At 34.9% G+C, this 19,750-nt stretch overlaps 1 protein-coding gene across 1 annotated transcript in view; it reads left to right on the top strand.

Annotated features, from left to right (window-relative positions):
- LOC126884765 (membrane alanyl aminopeptidase-like) overlaps positions 1 to 19,750 on the top strand; it is a 44,412-nt gene that overhangs the window by 12,433 nt on the left and 12,229 nt on the right. Inside the window, exons 3-11 of the mRNA XM_050650983.1 lie at positions 434 to 707; positions 1,191 to 1,496; positions 10,359 to 10,542; positions 11,416 to 11,569; positions 12,589 to 12,670; positions 13,030 to 13,210; positions 15,049 to 15,232; positions 15,813 to 16,093; positions 19,356 to 19,540. Of these exons, the coding sequence (XP_050506940.1) occupies positions 434 to 707; positions 1,191 to 1,496; positions 10,359 to 10,542; positions 11,416 to 11,569; positions 12,589 to 12,670; positions 13,030 to 13,210; positions 15,049 to 15,232; positions 15,813 to 16,093; positions 19,356 to 19,540 (1,831 nt within the window). The remainder of the gene's footprint in view (positions 1 to 433; positions 708 to 1,190; positions 1,497 to 10,358; positions 10,543 to 11,415; positions 11,570 to 12,588; positions 12,671 to 13,029; positions 13,211 to 15,048; positions 15,233 to 15,812; positions 16,094 to 19,355; positions 19,541 to 19,750) is intronic.

Genomic DNA, 19,750 nt, shown 5'->3' with positions numbered 1-19,750 from the left:
TCCATAAGCCATAACTGGTGGAATACAACTGTTGAATACCCTTTTCTTTAGATTTATTGGTATCTGAGTCACTCATCACTGAATCTTCCTACTGCTTCCCAAGTCATTCGGATTCTAATCGACCCGCAAACTATTTAGCTATTATAGTCAGAGAACGAAATAGTTCTCAGTGATTCATTTCGAAGTTCAAGGATTATTACGAAATTTGAGGAGAAATATGAGTAATTTCACTGGCGTGTAAAATTATACTATAATTCTATAATTTTATACTATTATTTTAGTAAGCAATAACATTTCATGCAAAAATTCACTGACAACTATTTCATTCCTTGAGTATGGATTATTGACTTTAGTATGTCCTTGAGTAATGCAGAAATACATTTTTTAAAGTTTATTGCTTATGATTTTGACTTCAATTCAATTACTTTTGCAGCTCTAAATCCCGAAATCGAATATAAGCTAACCATAACCTATAGAGCGGACATAAGTACCAAAGAAATGATAGGACTTTATCAAAGTACCTATCAAGATGCCAATCAAGCTACAAATTATCTAGTGGCTACCCAACTGGAGCCTACCTACGCTAGAAGAGTCTTTCCTTGTTTTGATGAGCCGTCGTTTAAAGCAACTTTTCAAGTCAGTTTCACCCTTGGACCTAATATCACCCCAAGGACAAATACTAAGCTTGAATCATCCAATCAGATGACGTAAGTATCTTTGATGTGGTATTAGTTAGTCAGATCTAAACAAATTTTTATACTTCTATTTTGAACGAAATCAAAATTGATGGTCATTACAAAACATCCAAAAGACAACGAAACACTCCATGTTAATAATATCCAGATGGAAAAGGTAGATAGACCCAAATATCTAGGAACATTGGTTAGTCAAAACGAAGAATAAACACAAGAGGTTAAAAGCCGTATAGAAATAGCAAGGGCAAAATTTGTGAAAATGAAACACCTAAGGATAAGGTTGTTGCACTGCTACGTTTTTACAACTTTGCTCTACGGATTTGAGGCCTGGACATTGAAGCAATTAGAGATTAAGAAATTGGAAAGTTTTGAGCGTTGGTGTTATCGAATATCATGGTTAGACAAAATTAGCAATATTGAAGTCCTTACTTAGTATTCTTATCCATACTTTTCGCCTTATTACCTAGCTAATCTTATATTTTTTGTTATTTTTAGACCAAGCATCCTTCAATATACCTTTGTAACTACTCCAGTCATGTCAACATACTTGCTGTCTTTTGTTATATCAAATTTAGACTGCACCGATGCTGCTACCATCAACGGAGTACAGAATTCTGTTTGCTCTAGACCAGGTACTGAGAACTTAAGAGACTGGGCTGTGAATATTGCTCCAAAAATTCTTGCAAGTCTTGGAGAGTACACTAAGTTGGATTATAACTTGGCGATGAACAAAATGGATTATGTAGCGATTCCTGATTTTTCTGTTGAAGCTATGGAGAATTGGGGGCTTTCCACTTATAGGTAAGTGTTTAAAAACGAGAGGTTCAGTAATTTTTTCTAAATGTCTGACATAAGAAAATCATGTCTATTTTCTCCATCTAATTTTGAGTCCATCAATTTACATAGTTAACATTTAACACCATTGGAAACTAAAGAATAACTTTGAAATTAAGAACAAAAGTAATTATAGTCTAAGAGCTAGAGGCGAGAAATCATCGTCATAAGTAATATGGAGTTTGGCATGTGAAATGTATCTATTGTATGTTGATAATTATGACCCCTTTCAGGCTGACACCTCAGTGGATACAGGGAGTAGCAATAAGGGATGAAAGGGGAAAGTTAACGCAGTCATTCAAGGTTTTCACCTCCTATTTTGTTAAACCTCCATCGATTTACATGAAAATTGGTGAGTAGTTAGAGCATACTTCAAGAAATAAAACTGATATGGTGCCAACGTGCGCTTTTACCCTGGGGGTCGATGCCACCCCTTCTCAGAGGTGAAAACTATTTTATTAAAAATAACCCCACTAATCGATAGAGGGACAAATTTTAAGCAAAATTTATTACCTCTAATTATTAAAATAAATCAATACTTTTTGAGTTATTAAAGATCAAAAATTTGAATTTTTCGTGAAATAAATGCATGATGTAAAGCGGTTTTTCGTAAATAATTCAAAAACTGTAAGTTTTATCAAAATAGTTATAATTACCAAAATTGAGGATAATAAAAAATAAAAGAGATTTCTTGTTCGAAAAACCTTTGAGAATTAATAAAAAGTGAGTTATAGGTGTTGGAATATATATTTTCTTTCGGCTAGTACCCAAATCTATGTATTCAAGCTCAAATAACGGGAAAACGGTGCATTTTATAAAATATATTTACTGACACTTGTCAAAGTACTTGGAAATATGTATCAAATGAGCTCCCGGAAAAGTTGATACCATTAAACATTATGCTACAAATATTTTTTAAAGTTTAGGCTCCAAAAATTTGGAGCTTAATTATTATATAATTTATTTAAGTTTTTAAAATTGTTTTAAGACATTTATATAAAATATAGCAAAAATGTATTTGAATATTATGTCAAATGTGCAAATTATTGGACACCCTCAGTCTCTGTACATATTCAGTTTATACAGGGGCGGTTCTAACCCAAAAAAAGTGGGGGACAAGGGAACACAACCGGTGAATAAACAAGATAACGTGCCTTTTTAACGAAAATTATAGTAAGTACTGTAAAAACTGAAGAGAGATATTGACTGAAGACTGAAGACTGTATTGTTAGAGATATTATTTTTGAGAATGAAACAGACGATGAGATGGATGATGAGAAAGCTGATGATGACATTCATAATAGCGAAAGTGATGAAAATAATTATGATAGCGATTTTAGTGAATGTGACAGCGAAAGTGAAAAATAAATATTATTTTCAACGAAAATTTTGATTTCGTTTATAAATTCGCAAAATCCGTTCGATCGTTTCTGCGTTGCCACCCCTGCAATATCTGGAGCTTATGTACCGATGTCAATGTAGTTTTGTCTCCTGAATCCAAATCTAAAAACGGCATTTCGATATCTCAAACCATCTTCGAGATAACCGACCTCAAAAACAAGTTGCATCTCGGGACAGCAATTTATAATTTTTTAGCAATTTTAGATAGCGAGATAATTCTACAATGGAGACACTGTACGTAAAAATGTTAATGAAAATTTCATATTATTTCAAAAATATATTACTTCATATAAACTGTAAAAGAATTGAAATATCAAATAAATAAATATTACTTATTAATTTTAATGTAAGTAATGTTAAATGGCAGGTTACAAATTTTTGGTGCTGTCTACCCAATGATTTATGTATTTTATGTATATTATATTGTATAATATACAGTGTGTCTACTTAAGTTGGACACATATATTACGGGACACTTTTTTATTTTTAATTTTACGAAATAAAGTTATAATTCATAAAAAGTTCTGCATCGTCTAAAACCTACGATTCAATCATCAGATAGCAAATTTTATCTATATTATAGGAGGATTAAAGTACCTTTTTTCACACTGTTGTAAATTATTGTTACTACGAAAAATTTTGTGGAATTAAAAACTGTGTTCTAATATATGCAATAGTTGTTATTATTATAATTAAATAATTAAAAATTATTATAATAATGTAATTATTATCTACATTCTTCTAATAAAAAGAAAGTATTTAATTTTTTTCTCAAATTAGAGATACCTACCAATCATCATTTTCATTTATAACTCTTTTATTATTAATTTTACGAACAAAAATTATTCTTCATAAAAAGATCTGCACGGTCTAAAATCCAAGATGCAATCATAAACATAAGATTATATAAAATTGTATCGATTTTAGTCGATGTGTAAAAAATATGAATTTCGCTCAAGAAATTCGCTCAGTAAAGTGCCTTTATATTCACAATATTTAAATAGTAGGATATAATTGCACATTAAACATAATTTTTAATTCTAAACAAGTTTTCATAATAGCAATTTTCCATATTAGGAATTTAAATACATAAAAAACAAAGTTCTCGTTATAATAATGCTCGCATTTTTAACTTGTTATATTTAAATTGTAATAAAACGAACTTGATAATAATTTATAATCCTAACTTCATTCCCGAAATTCCTTTAAAACTATTCTGTTAACAAATTTCAAAATAAATATAAATAGCGTATGTTTTAATTTTCACTTTTTCCTAAAAACTCGAAAGGGTTCTCTAATTTTCATCATCACTTGCTTAGCTTTGATGTTATAAACTTCATCTGGAGCACACTTGATAGGTATTCTTGAGTACTTTGACAAGTGTTCAGTAAATATATTTTTCGTACTTCCGGGCCTAAAGTGACAACTTCACTCCCTTGTGACAGGTACTAAAGTGTCACATTTAATCCCTCCGGGATTAAATATTGACGAAACTCCCGGAACGATTAAATCACAAACAAACGAATTTAACCTGCTCAGACGTGAGAATTCTTGACTTCTTTGGCTTAAATCCCTCATTTCTTCTCTTCAAAAAAGCTAATAATTTTGGAAATTTACTTATATCAATATCTTCTCTAATGTTAATAACCGATTTCAGCATTGAGTAATTCAGAGAGTTGAGGCACAAACCGCTTTTGATTTATCATCGAAGTAGACTAACAGCGCATTTTCAGTAGGTTGTCTCACATTTTTTAAGCGGCACCACTTTTTAAAAGCATCGTACTGCTGCTCGTATAGTTTTCTAGATTTCGGTGGTAACAATTCTTCACCTACTTCGGCTGCTCTTTTATCAATATCAGATACACCTTCTTCACTCATGATACCAATAATTATCAATAACAATGTTTCTTTACAATGACACTAGTAATGACAATGTTTCTAAATTATAACTGTCACAACGCAATGTTACTATGGTAACTTATTTTAAAGACAGTTTATTAAATGAGTTGAAGAGAGAAAAAACTGATTGAAATTATTGAAATAATTAATAAAATCATACCGGAAGTACGAAAAGTATCGTATATACCTTGCGACTGAAGTACATTTAATCCTTCAGGTAAATTATGGCCCTCCCTGCGGTCGGGCCATAAACTTTACCTTCAGGATTAAATGTACTACTTCAGTCCCGCGGTATATAATGTACTATTATAAAATGCACCGTTTTCCCGTTATTTGAGATTGAATACTTAGATTTTGGTACTAGCCGAAAAAAATATACATTCCATCACCTATAACGCACTTTTTATTAATTCTCAAAGGTTTTTCGAATAATAAATCTCTTTTATTTTTTATTATCTTCAAATTTTGGTAATCATAACTATTTTGATAAAACTTACAGTTTTTGAATTATTCACGAAAAACCGCTTTACATCATGCATTTATTTCACGAAAAATTCAAATCTTTATCTTTAATAACTCAAAAACTATTGATTTATTTTAATAATTAGAAGTAACCAATTTTGCTTAAAATTTGTCCCTCTATCGATTAGTGGGGTTATTTTTAATAAAATAGTTTTCACCCCCGAGAAGGGGTGGCATCCACCCCCAGGGTAAAAGCGCACGTTGGCACCATATCAGTTTTGTTTCTTGAGTTATGCTCTAACTACTCACCAATTTTCATGCAAATCGATGGAGGTTTAACAAAGTAGAAGGTGAAAACATTTAATGACTGCACCAACTTTCCCCTTTCATCCCTTATTGCTACTTCCTGTATCCACTGAGGTGTCAGCCTGAAAGGGGTCATATTTATCAATATACAATAGACACATTTCACATGCTAAACTCCATATTACTTATGACGATGATTTCTCGCCTCTAGCTCTCCGTCTATTAATGTGTGTGTTTTATCAGTTCTGATGCACGAAACCCAGACGTGCAACTCACAAACTCATCATTCGCCCCTGTCTCTGGCAGCTCTTCTCCATGCTCTAATTCCAATAGATTTTAAATCATTCTCTAAGTTGTCTTGGTATCTAAGTCCCGGTCTTCCTCTTGATCGTTGTCCTATTTCCATCTAAGGCGTGCTACCTTAATGAAATTTACAACGTCAGGTTCTCCAAAACTTCTGTACAACTCAAAGTTGCAACGTCTGCGTCATAGGCTGCCTTGTTCTTTTATCCCTCTATATATTCTTCTTAGGATTTTTTGCTCAAAACGTTTGAGCAGTTCTTGGTCATTCTGAGTAAGTGACCAAGTTTCTAAACCATATGTTAGCACTGGTCTTATTAATGTTTTGTAGACAGTCAATTTAATTTTTCTAGGTGTTTTTAAGATTGTATTGGCGAGCACTATTCTTCTTTTAATTTCTTCACTATTGTCATCTTTAGTTAGCAGCGAGCCTAAGTATATAAAGGTATCGACACCTTCCAGTTCTAGGTCATCAATTATTATTCTTGTAGGTGTCGGGTTGCTTAACCTAGTGCAACACATATATTTGGTCTTTTGTCAGAAATTCTGTGGATCTACCTATGTTATCTATCATAGATAGATAGAACGAGGGAAATTTTCGAGAACTTCTTAGATTTCGGGTTCAATCTGGAGATAAGGTATTGGAAGACCATCTAAGAACAGCATCGTCAAGAGCTACGTACATCAGTAAAAGAACCCAAAATGATCTTATTTTTCTTTGTGGTCAAGAAATTCTAGAAGTTATCAAGAGGAGAATTCACGATGCACCATACTACAGAATCATGTTCGACGAAACAACCGATATGTCACATACATATCAAATGTCATTGACTCTGCGAAATGTGAACAAAGGAAAAGTAAGAGAAGATTTTGTTAAATTTATTGATGTAAGGGCTTCTCTAGTAGAAGAAAGCAATACAGAAACCGTAGATGAAGAACCAGAGATAGATGAAGAAATGAATAAAAACATTGACCCAATGATGGAGGAAATTGTTTTATCAGGGTAAACGTTGGGTAGACTGGTGCTAAAAACAATGAAAGAGCTGTCATTAGACATAAAAAAGTGTGTCGGAATATGCACGGATGGTTGTAGTGTAATGATATCAGAATCTAAAGGAGCTGTGCAAGAAATCAAACAGGAAGCCAAATTTGCCGTTAGAGCTCCTTGTTTCAATCACAGTTTAAATCTATCACTGTCCAAATCATCTCAAGTTCAGGCTGTTAGAAATGCAACTGGTACCATACAACAAACAGTTTCGTTCTTCACGTCTTCCTCAAAGAGAAATCAAGTTTTGAAACACTATGTAGGTGGCCAGCTACCTGGATTGTGTGAAACACGTTGGGTGGAAAGGCAAACATCGTTTTTGCAATTCAGACTTAAGTTCCCTGAAATCATTCAAGCCCTGGAATCAGTAGCTTCATGGCAAGATTTAAAAGCTGCATCCAAGGCGAGAACCTTGATTTGTGCCTTACTGAACAGTACTTTCATTATCACTGTAGTGTGTATGTGCAACATATTTTCACTTACACTGCCTTTTAGCAAGCTACTTCAAAAACCTGATATTGACTTGAAATGTGCATTGAAACATTTTACATATTTTAAAGATTTGTTACAAGAAGCAAAGGACATCGCCGAGAAGACAAATTTTGATATTAGTATTCCAAAAATATCACAAGTGCAGAAGAATCGAGCCAACCACGCAACTAAAGACCCAAAGACATACTTTAGATTATCAGTGTTCCTTCCCATTCTAGACTCTGTAATAGAAGACACAAAGTCTCGTTTTCCTGAATAAACATTGGAGTTGTACAATCTTCACGTATGCATGCCTGAATACCTGATAACCAACTCTGTTCAGGACATGTTTGAAAAAATTGAGTGTTTAGTAAGGAGGTACAGTGAACTTTTTGATATGTCTCAAGCTGAAATGAAATGCTTATTGAAAGGTGAACCACAGCTTTGGGAAATGCAATGAAAAGACACGGACGAATTTCCAAAAACAGCGCTGGACGCGTTAGACAGTTGTAACAGAGATTTGTTCCCTACAGTCAGCAAGCTACTTCTAGTCTTAGCTACACTTCCCATCAGCAATGCTTCTGCAGAGCGTAGCTTTCAATCTCTAAAGAGAATAAAGTCGTGGCTAAGAACACGGATGCGTCAAGACAGGTTGACTGGACTTGCTCTACTCCATGCCCATCGAGACATCCTTGTAGACCCAACGAAAGTTTTAGAACGGTTCGCCAAAAGTGGCCATTGAAGACTTGAATTCGATTTGTAATTACATTCTTTTTAAAACCTTATAACTTGTTATTTTATTACTTATAACCTAATAAAAATATTACAATGTATAATGTGAACCTCCTTTTTTCCATTCTAATAGACTAATTTGTATTGTATATTTATTGTAAATTTTAACATTTTAAAAGGTAAAATGTGTTTTGAGCTCTTTCAATTCAAGCGTAAAACTAAAATTGTCAGCCCAAACCTCTGAAGTTTGACGTTTGTTCGCGATAAAGTAAAACCACCTAAATCGTCAAAGGTTTAGAAAGATGAGACTTGCTTCAGAGGCTTGCCGTTGAAAAATACTATCACCCACAAACCTTTTCTATTAGACTTTGAGTTGTTTTCAATAGTTCTAAATTGGTTTTTGATACAATCACAAGAATACAAAATATATTTTGAATATTTTATTTGTAAGTTAGCCGAACAATATTTACAACAAGCTTTAGAGGCTAGCTTTTTATTTTTTATTATAGTGTAAAACTGTTTCCACTCATACTAATTGTAATAATAATAAGTGATTTTCCTTTTTCTCCGTTCGTCACAACCACTAAGTGACAGTCAGTCCATATTCGGTCCATCAACTGTTCAAATGAATAAAATGCCTTTAAAACTCTCAAAATCTTGCCATATTTTTAAAAATTTTCCGGACCCCCTTTCCGGCGGGGGGGCTGCACCCCCCAGACCCCTCCTGCAACAGACCATCGCCCCTCCCAAAATCTGAATCTGAGACCGCCACTGTATCTATGTCATCTGCGTATCCGACAATTTGTACTGATTTGTATTAATATGGGACTCTCGAATTATTTTTTCTAATGCCAGGTTAAATAAGATACGCGATAGTTTATCACCTGTCTTAGTCCATTTTTGCAATGGAAGGGTCTTGAGAAATCGTTTTGAATCGACTGCAATCGATGGAACTTCGATGGAAATCGCACATCATAAACTAGGTCTGGGAAAAAATACAAGGTATTTCAGTAGAGACTTCCAAAGTATGATAATTGGTAGCCACACTGATAGACAATTGGTAATTATGGGCAACTCGTTGGTCTGTGAGCAATCAATGGCACATAAGCCATAGCAATCAACCATAGAGCGAGCCCAATATGACTTGTAGTTGTTATTCTCAAATATTTATACTCTCAAGAACGTATTGATATGATTGAACATGGTTGCTTTGGTGAAGATACAGTTTCCTAGCCATCCATTGATGAAGGATCTTTCCTACTGAGTCAAGCTATTCCTTATATTCAGTTGCAGAAAATGCCTGGCAGTTCCCGGTAAGCTGTTGGATGGTTTCTTCTTACTGAAAATAAGTTTTTAAATTAGCAATATGTTTTTTCATTGCTCACCTATATCTAGACTTTTCCCCATAAATACCGCGGTAATGTTTTTTTACTGAATTATGTGGATGATGTTTTTGTGCTGTGGTGATGGTGAGGTGACTATTTACATTTATTATCCAGATTTAGCCATACGGCTCACACTCCCTCTAAGGGGAAAATTGACTCATCCCAGATACCTACGGTATCAAAAGGATTGAGCTCTGGTGGGACTCTTTCCGTGTTATCGAGCCCTAGGCATCGAGTGGAATGCAGGTGTATCTCCCAGAAATTTTCGTACGCATCTGGCCGTCGCGAGTAGTATAGCTTTCTGCCTGGTCTTACAAAGATGTTCATTCAGACCCAGCTTTTTTATGCTTTCGAGGAGGGTCTTCGGAATGACTCCAGTAGTAGACATAATAATCGGTATCGTCTGGGTAGTTTGCATTCTCCGTTGCCTTCGTATTTGAATTTCTAGATCTCTGTACTTGGCGATCTTTTCAGTAAATTTACTACGTAGATTATTGTTGTTAGGTATCGCCACATCAATTAGTGTTGCTTGTCTTGTTAATTTATTAACTAGTACGAGATCTGGTCTATTATGTACCACTGTTTGGTCTGTGAGCACAGTGCGGTCCCAGTATAGCTTGTAGTTGCCATCCTCAAGCATACTCTCAGGGACGTATTGATAATACGGGAGATGGTCTGTTTGGAGAAGTCCCAGCTTGATAGCTATCTCTTAATGAAGGATTTTTCCCACTGCGTCATGCCGTTCCTTGTATTCAGTTGCAGCAAATGCCTGGCAGCCCCCTGTTAGATTACATTTATTATTATTATTTTATTATATCATATCCACAGGGAACAAAGTTTACTATACGATCCTGAACATTCAACCAATATCGACAAACAAAATGTAGCTACACTCCTCGCCCATGAAATAGCTCATCAGTGGTTTGGCAACCTGGTAACTTGCAACTGGTGGTCAGAAACATTCTTAAATGAAGCTTTTGGTGACTACTTTGAGTACTTTGCTGCACATATGGTAAGTAAAAATATAATTTATGCAACAAGTGCTTATATTTGTCAAATTTAGATCGCAATCTCCATTTGTTTTTAGACTATAATGTTGTGAAGTGCTACACATGGTACATTTTACTTTATGGCACAGATAAGTGGCCTCTTTTAGGTAACTACATACTAGACATCGTTAAGAAAAAGAATCTACCCTTAGCCATATCTTCTTCTTCCTATTTCTAAGCACTTCCGCTTTTTCATTGGTGGACTGATACCTCTATGGAAGGTTGTAACTCCATCTTTTGTGCGGTCGACCAATACTTCTTCTACCAATTGGTGATTTATCTCTTGCTATTTTGACCACATGTGTCTTCCCCATTCTGCTTATGTGGTTATTTCATATTTTTTTTCTATTTAGTGTCCATTCGTTTATACACTGCCCGTTACATTTTATTCTAATGTCTTCACTCCTCTTTAGTCTTTGTGTTGTGACTGTATCGGGTTTTTTATGCATATGTCATTATTGGTCTTACACTGGCTTCCATATCTTAAAGGAAGATAATAGTATGTTCTCAAATTAATCTTACAAGGCACGCACAGGGGCGCCGAGGCCTAAAGAAAACAACATTCCTGGCCAACAAACATAAGAGATTGGCGTAACATCAAACAGTACTAGCATATTTCGAAAAGCCAAAAAAAGTACTCTACAAATGGTCTGAAGAATACAGACAACCGCCAACATACAGCTAAGCACAAGTCACAAGAAGAAGAATAAAAAGATTTAAGTAATAAAGATTGAGAACTCGTGGTTAAGTTTGCCTTAGCCTTCATCAAGTTTTTGTCCAATTATTTTACAAACAATTGATAATTAATCTATCTGTTATTTTTTCTTTTCTTAAAGATCCTACCTGCTTGGCAACTGGACAAACAGCATGTTGTCAACAACGTCCAGAAGGCACTGAGGGCCGATGAAGGGAACCTACCAGCGCTCCAGAGCACTGTATCCTCTCCTGTAGAGATTTTAGGAAGATTTAATGTGGTTTCCTATACTAAAGGTAGCAATTTTCAATAACAAATAAGCTTTACAGAGTAATTAAGAAAAGAAATATAAAAAACCTCTTAACTAGTGTGTGTTTCTTATAATAAATATTTTGCGCTATTTCTTATAAATTGGTAGAATAAGATTATTACCGCAATATTTTGGTATTTTATTTTACTTCAATGCTTCATTATAATATTATGATCCAGAACAAGTCTTCGATCCATTTCATCATTTCTGGTTCCATATTCTCCTCCAGATTTTCCATTTTTTCCTTTCACTTACTTCGATTACTTCTTCTTTCTCTGTTCTTCATGTCCTGTTCTCTACTCTGCTCGAAATTGATTTGTAATTTGAGTTTAGGCTTGTGTTTGTGTCTTTTTTTAATTTAAATTTACAGATCTAATACTCTTTCTAGACTTTTACGATTTCGTATTGTTTATGTTGTATCTTGTTATTTTCATCTTTTATGCCGTATATTTCTGTTCTCTTTTGCTTTGATTATTGTTCCCTCTTAATGCTTTGATCTTATTCCAAAAGGATCTACTGTTACTTTTATAACCTTCATCTAAATCTAAGCTATTTCCAAATTCTTTCCAGGATATTTGTTTCGCATCTCTTACTGCCTTTTTGACAATTTTATTCTTATTGTTATTATACATTCTAACACAAAGTTTTTTTTTTTAAAATAAATGGTTCAGCAAGTTTTCTTTTAAAATGATAATAAATAAAAATATACGAACAAATTTGGATGGATTTGCGTAATCTTTTTTTTATTCTACCCTTATAAAACCTAAGATAATTGTTAAATAGTAGTTACAGTGCGAAGAAAACACTGTATTTTTACTCATTTCCCTTAGCTACTAGGTTTTACACGTCCTTCCAATTTCTTTACAGGATTCATCTAAAACTATATGCATATACAAACCAGAAATCACATGCCTAGAACTAAGTAACAAGAAAATTTATTAAAAAGATAACTCTTAAGCAGTTTTTTTCCAAATATTACCTTTTAATTTTTGTTTTATTCAATAGGAAGCAGTATTCTGCGAATGGTAGAACATATTTTGGGTTCAGAAAACTTCAAGGATGGGATATACCATTATCTCAACAGTCAGTAAGTATTTCCTCGATATTATCATATATTTCAGATTTTTCTTAAGTACAATACTTATTTTATTTACTGACTTCTCTTGACAGTAAAGATTTTTGAGACCCCTGGCTTCCCCATTTGTTTAAACTTACTTATCTAGCGTCATCAGGCATCATTTCCTCACACCTAGTCTAGGAAAGTCTTCTACATAATGAAGCCAGCTTCAATAGTGTAGATGGCATAAGTTGAAGAAGAAAGATGTTCTTTTAACTGATACTACTTTGTTTTGATTCAAGGATTCTACCTCTAAGTGTAACATTTTAAGATACATTTTTTTTTATAAAGCCAGGGATTTATAACAATATTTTATTTTACTCTTCAAGCAAATTTAAAAGTACTACGTCAAGCGATTTGTGGAGAGGTTTCCAAGCGTATTTAGACAATTCCTATTCCATTTTACCAAACTATCTAAATTTGGGAGCCGTGATGAACAATTGGGTAGTACAATCAGGATTTCCGTTAGTGACGGTTACAGTTAGCGAGGGAAATGTGCAGATAGAACAAGTAAGTAGAAAACAAAATATTTATTTTATATTCAGACCAAAATTTTCTCTTTTCCTATTACTATTATCTTCCTATAAATCTGTAAATTTATTGATTTGATTCTATATGATCCTGCCCCCTTGTGAGTTGATGTTGGTATTTATTTGGACAGAAGTCTCACATGGAGGAAACATATTTGGACCAAGAGAAAGCAACTAGGTCTCCAATTCAGAAATATGTGTTGGTTAATGGGCCGTTCGTCAAGATTATCCCTGGATAACACATCGCTGTTCTATATGGCGATACTTATGCCCATGTGGATATAGGAGTTAGAACTATGGGGAACAGCCAATCCCTTTAACATCGAAATCATTCAATGCTTCTAATCAAAAATCCTCCGAACTATTACCAATGCACAACGTGGTTCAACAACAGAATATTCATCGTGACCCTAAAATAAATATGGTACAGGAAGTCCTCAAAAAACGTAGCACTGCATACATAACCAAGCTGGAAGATCGTGAAAACCAGTTTGCACTTAACCTCCTAGACAATTCCCGGAAACAACGTACGTTAAAGAGATTCAAACCACTGTATTTACCATTTAGAGTAAACTTGTAAACTAATTAGTAGTTATAACATGTATATCTATTTCCGATACAACTTTATAATAATTCTACTTTGATTTTGTCAGCGGGTAAAATCCTTCTTATATCTAGTCAATGTCACTACTTTTGTTTATTGTTGATAATATATTGCAAAATGCTTTTAAGAGCAAAGGCGCAAATATTTTACGGATATCCCTACTTTTTCTGTCTTCACACGGCAAATTACGTGTAATAAAATTCTCACTGTTATGACTATGTAAACATTACTTGACAGTGTCATGATTAACTTTAAAGAGATGGCATTTGAATGTTCTTGGATAACTGTTACTTGCTTAAATTATTAATTCAGTTAATTAATATGTTAATTTTTTCATTAACTATGTATTCAGTGATTGTAATACTTTATATACTGTACAAAAAAAACTAATACTCAATCGAGAAAAAAAGAAAAGTGATCAAGTGAGTTTTTAATAATATATTGTTACTATGGAACGCTTACAATTTTGAACATCTTTAACAACAAAATACTTGGATCACAGAATATATTATCCTGATGAATTCTCTGCTCGGATCTTCCATAAATAATAAACAATAAATAACTTTTTTTAAGTTCACGTCTTAAATCAATTATTTATCAAATACACTATCAATATTATTTAATCAACAATATTCCCGATGCCATGTCAAATATTTAAAATTGTCACTGTCTTGTCATCATATTCTGTTTGACTCAGTGCGTTGTATGACAAAGATAGCGAATGTTCGATTTGGAAAATATCACCACGGACATAGTGTCCATTTTTTTCAAATCCTGAAAAAACTAATAAATATTTTTAAAAAATTTGAACGCAGAATGAAAGACTAAATTATTATCGAGGGCCGAAGTCCCTTAGAATAAATAAAAAGTTTCTTTTGAATGAGATATTTGAAATTTAAAATCATACTACATTTTCTCTTAGTTTTTCACCCCTGTAACTTATTAAATTAAAGATTATAGAAGTTTTCAGAGACTTTAGACCCTCGGTAAGAACGTAATCTTTCATTCTGCGTTTACATTTTTCAAAAATACTTATTAGATTTTTCAGGATTCGAAAAAAATGAATCCCATTTAAATAGCATTGGAGCCGAAACTATGTACGGGTCCAATTAAAAAAATTAAGAAAATCTATATGATAATGTTCAGTCAAAAATCTGAAAAAAGATTAAAATTATTTTGTTATGTTTAATATTATATACAATTATCTATTTAAGAGAAGATTTGGTGATAACGGAACTGACGACAATTCTAAATGGTATGTTCCTATTACCTTCATCACTTCTGGCTCATCTGGAGTTCCTTCTACTCGTCCAAGCTATTGGTTAACTCCTGAAAATAACGTAGCCTTTCAATTACCGCAAGGTGCCGAGTGGATTATTGTTAACAATCTTCAAACAGGTAAGAATACTTAGTTCTTCTGCTTTAAATGCAGTCTTCCAATTGGAGGTTGGATATCATCATCACTATCTTTACTCTATCTACCGCTGCCCTGTTCTATAGAACTGCATTTCAATCAGTCCCTTAAATTCTTCAACCATAACACTTTCCTTCTTCTTATACTCCTTCCTCGTCTTATCTTTCCTGGTATGATCAGTCTTAGCATTTGATATCGCTGTCCCTCATTAGGTCTCCCAGATATTGTAACTTTCCTATTTTTATTGCGTTTATTATTTCGTATTCTTTGCCCATTTCACGCAATACTTCCGTGTTCGTTTTCTTCTGTGTCCATGCTATTCTAAACAGCCTCCTCTAACACCACATTTCAAATGACTGTAGCTTATTTATATGTTCTTGGTTCAATGTCCAGCTTTAAAGTTCACAATGCACTATCGAAAACACATCTTCTAGATGCATTAAAATTTGGAATGTACTGTCTCTTGTGTTTTACTCATTCTGTTTGAATTCAACTTCTTTCCATGTATTTCTTCTCTTTCCTCGTTACCATGCAAGTTTTAATATATTGGTATCTCTTTTTCAGGATACTATAGGGTTAATTACGATACCGCTACCTGGAATAAGATTGAAGAAGTATTCAAAAGCAATAATTTCGGCAGCATCAATGAAATTACTAGAGCACAGATAGTAGATGACTTGTTCAGTCTTGCCAACATAGGAGAAATAAGTTATTCGAGGGTTTTGAAGTTTTTGGAGTTCCTGTCTGAAGAAACATCGTATTTTACATGGACGTCAGCTTTTAATGGTTTTCAATTTCTCTTTAACAGACTTCAGAATCAGTCCAATTTAACCGAGACTGTTACGGTAAGAATCACTCTCTCTTCCTCTTCTCTCTTTAATCCTGACCCCTTGGAGGGAGTGTAGTGGTCGACGTGATGTCGTGTATTGTCCGTGTCCAAAGATCTCCTCTGTCTCTGGTCATTTCTTTTAACTCATGCATAGGTCTTTTGCATATTCCCGTAATTTGATCGATCCATCTTGTTGGGGATCTTCCTCGTGACCTTCGGCCTTTCACCTTTCCTTGTATAATGAGTCTTTCCATGTTTTCTGTGTTTGCTCTCATAACATGTCCAAAGTATTTTAATTGTTGGAGATGGACTTTACTGGAGAGTCGTTGGCTAACTTTTAGCTCTCTTAAAATTGAATTATTTGTTCTATGGTCGGTCCAAGGAATTCGTAGCATTCGTCTCCAACAGAACATTTCAGTGGCGTCTATCTTTCTTCTTTCCGAATTTCTCAGGGTCCAAGATTCACATCTGTAGGTCAGTATTGGGAATATTAAGCAGTTGATTTACCTCATCTTTAACGCTCTTGAAATTTGACAGTCCTTCCATATTGTGGTCATTTTTGCTGTGGTGACTTTTGCTAGATCACATCTATGTTATATTTCTTCCTGTAGTGACCCTGTGTTTGTGATTAATGATCCCAGATATAAGTATGAGCTCACAACCTCAAACCGATCAATTGTGGTTATGAGTGGATGATTGTTATGTAGTCTATCCACTATCATGATCTTTGTCTTTGATATGTTTAATTGAACTAATCACTAAGATTGAAGAATCACTAGATAACCATAAATACATAGGTACCAAAACAAGTTCTACTTTTAACTTAACTTGAACTATATATACTAAGAATTTCCAAAGTTTTCACTGTATTCCTTCACTCAACCGTTCTCTCCAGTTCTTTTTGTTTTGCCATTCCGCTTCCTGCAGATTTCTTCTTTCCATTGCTTCGTCCATTTCTGTGAAATATCTTCGGGGTGTGCCTCTCTTCGTTCTTACTATCGGACTGCACGCTGTTTATCCAAGGATTTTGGTCTGCTTTTCTGAGTTGTCCATACCAGGGTCTAATCTCTTTTATTCCGTGTAGTCTATTATATCTGAGTTCATTATTATTCTTTTCTTAATCTCTACGTTATTTATTCTATCACTTCTTGTTACTCTGCAGCTTCTCCTTAGAAATTCCATCTCTGTTGCTCATATTTTTAACTTAAAGTGCAAGTTTTTCTTTCTACTTACTCTCATGATATCTTCAACGTTGTTCATCCAATTTTTTTGTAGTCTTCACCTTTTCAATTTTTCAGCAGGTTCTCCTTCTTAATGTGTTTATCCGTGACGAATGTTGGCGATCATCATGGCAAACTTTATCTTGTGTGCAGCAACGCAGAGAAGCTACACAGATGTTGTGTTGAACCAGGTTCTGAGGTTCCTTAACTAGGATTTTCTTCTTCTCCCTGGACTTCGCTTTTCAAATATTTTTGCTTGGTGAATGTTTTTGTAGGAGGGCATGGCTATGTTGGTTATGGCTATGGTACATCGGGGCAGGGCCCACTTGTGAGCCCTTCAGACACTTATGCCTGGTTGCACCAACATATCTTAAGCTACAGCTTAGCTAAGTTCTACTTATAGATAGGGCCTCCTTGAGTATCACTTACGTTGCAACATAATTTTAGATTCTTACCTTATTATCAATTATATCTATTATTATATTATGGTATTCTTATTGTAATTTATTACAATTATATTATATTAATTCTTATGATATTCTCGACTTAAGCTTAAGATCTGTTGGTGCAACCGGGCATTAGACCTCCTACGGCGGGTCCATCACCCCTATCTTACGGACCAGGTTCATGAGCACCTGGTTTTTCGGCGTTTATGGGGCCCAGGCTGCACCGAGCTCCCATGCTAGTCCCCTAGAAACCTTATGGCCTCACAGAAAGCCACAAGTCTCTTAAAAGACAACTCCCTCACCTGGCTCGGCTGCATAGATGCCGATCCCAGGATCTGCTACCTCCGATAGGCCAATAACGGGCACTCCCAGAGGACATGTGAGGAGGTTTCCTCCTCCTCATTACATAGACGGCACCGTGAGACATCCGCCAGTCCAATCAGATGAAGGTGCCGTCGGAGTCTACAGTGGCCGGTGAGCATACTGACCACCAGGTAATATCTTCTACGATCCAGAAGAAACAGTTGGGCTTTTGGACTTTTGGATGGCCCCACTATGTGGAGCCTGGCGTGTCTCATACCTCCACAGCTGGCCCAGGAGTCGTGGAACCTCCGCAGAAGAAGCTCCATGAGACTACCCCGACCAGTACTGAAGGGCACTCCAATCACAGGTTCGGGTCCCACAGGCAGAGAGGATGAACCCCGTCTTGCCAGGGCGTCAGCCCGTTCGTTACCTTCCACGCCTGTGTGTCCCGGTAGCCATACCAACCTAACCCTGTTGGTTATAGCAACGTCATCCAGAGTTATCTTGCACTCAAGAACCAGCTTAGAGCTGATTTTGGGCGCTTCCAAAACCCTTAGCGCTGCCTGGCTGTCAGAGCAGATAGAGATGGTCCTGCCTGAGCAAGCCCTATCTGTAATCTCTTGAGCATATGCCAGAATTGCAAAGATCTCGGCCTGAAAGACTGATGCATGAGAGCCGAGAGCCTGGCTAGACTCAAATCCGACTCCACCACCGTACACTTCAGAACCTGCCCGCTCATCTGTTCTAGACCCATCTGTGAACCAGGTGAGCCCACTCTGGTATATCTAGGAGGGCATATCTGGATTCATTTCGCATAATGTGTCCGAAGTATTGTAACTTTTGAGATTTGATGGTGATCAGTAAGTCTATCTCGGTTCTTCTTAATTTTTCTGAGGAGCTCCTCATTTGTGACTTGGTCAGTCCACGAAATTTTAAGTATTTATTCAAGATCCAAGATTCAACACCATAAAAAGGACAGAAAAGACGTATCATCGCAACATTCTTACTTTTTTACCAAGAGAGAGGAAGACTCCCATCCTGTTGAAGGTGGATCTAGCTTTTCCAATGGGTGCTCTTATCTCTTGGTTGTTGGTCTATTCTTCATTTATTATGGTGCCGAGGTAGTTGCAGTGCCTCACTCTTTCTACAAGAGTTTGGTTGACAGAATTGACCGTCTGCTATCTTTCTTTTGCTAATGATCATAAGCTTTATCTTGTTTACGTTTACATTGAGTCCATATTGTTGATTATTTTATGTGATTTTATAAATACATAATACATATATATCTACGCTATATTTTTATTTTTAGAGTAATGTTTTGTCTCTCATGGATAAATTGTACAAATCTACACCATTTGATGTTATAGATGACGATAACCAAGTTTTCACTCTTAAAAAAATGTTGACACTTAGTTGGGCTTGCCAATTGGGCCATCCTGAGTGTCTCGTCATGTCACGTGCTTCATTCTTATCCTATAAATTGAGTGGAGTAAAGTAAGTATTAGTATTTATTAAGAAGTACAACATTATTTTTAATCATAAGTAGACACATCGAATTTAATATACTTTTCGAGTTGTTTCTAATGCCCTGTGACTTCAACATAAATAAATGTTGAAGTTGTAAAGTAAAGATATAGTTTTATAGATATCTACTGAATTATTACACTAGAGTTGTTGGTTAGGCAAAATTTTATAATAGACTGC

The sequence above is a fragment of the Diabrotica virgifera genome, chromosome 5 (genome assembly GCF_917563875.1).
Source record: "Diabrotica virgifera virgifera chromosome 5, PGI_DIABVI_V3a".
NCBI lineage: Eukaryota > Metazoa > Arthropoda > Insecta > Coleoptera > Chrysomelidae > Diabrotica > Diabrotica virgifera.
This window is presented reverse-complemented; position numbering and strand designations above follow the sequence as displayed.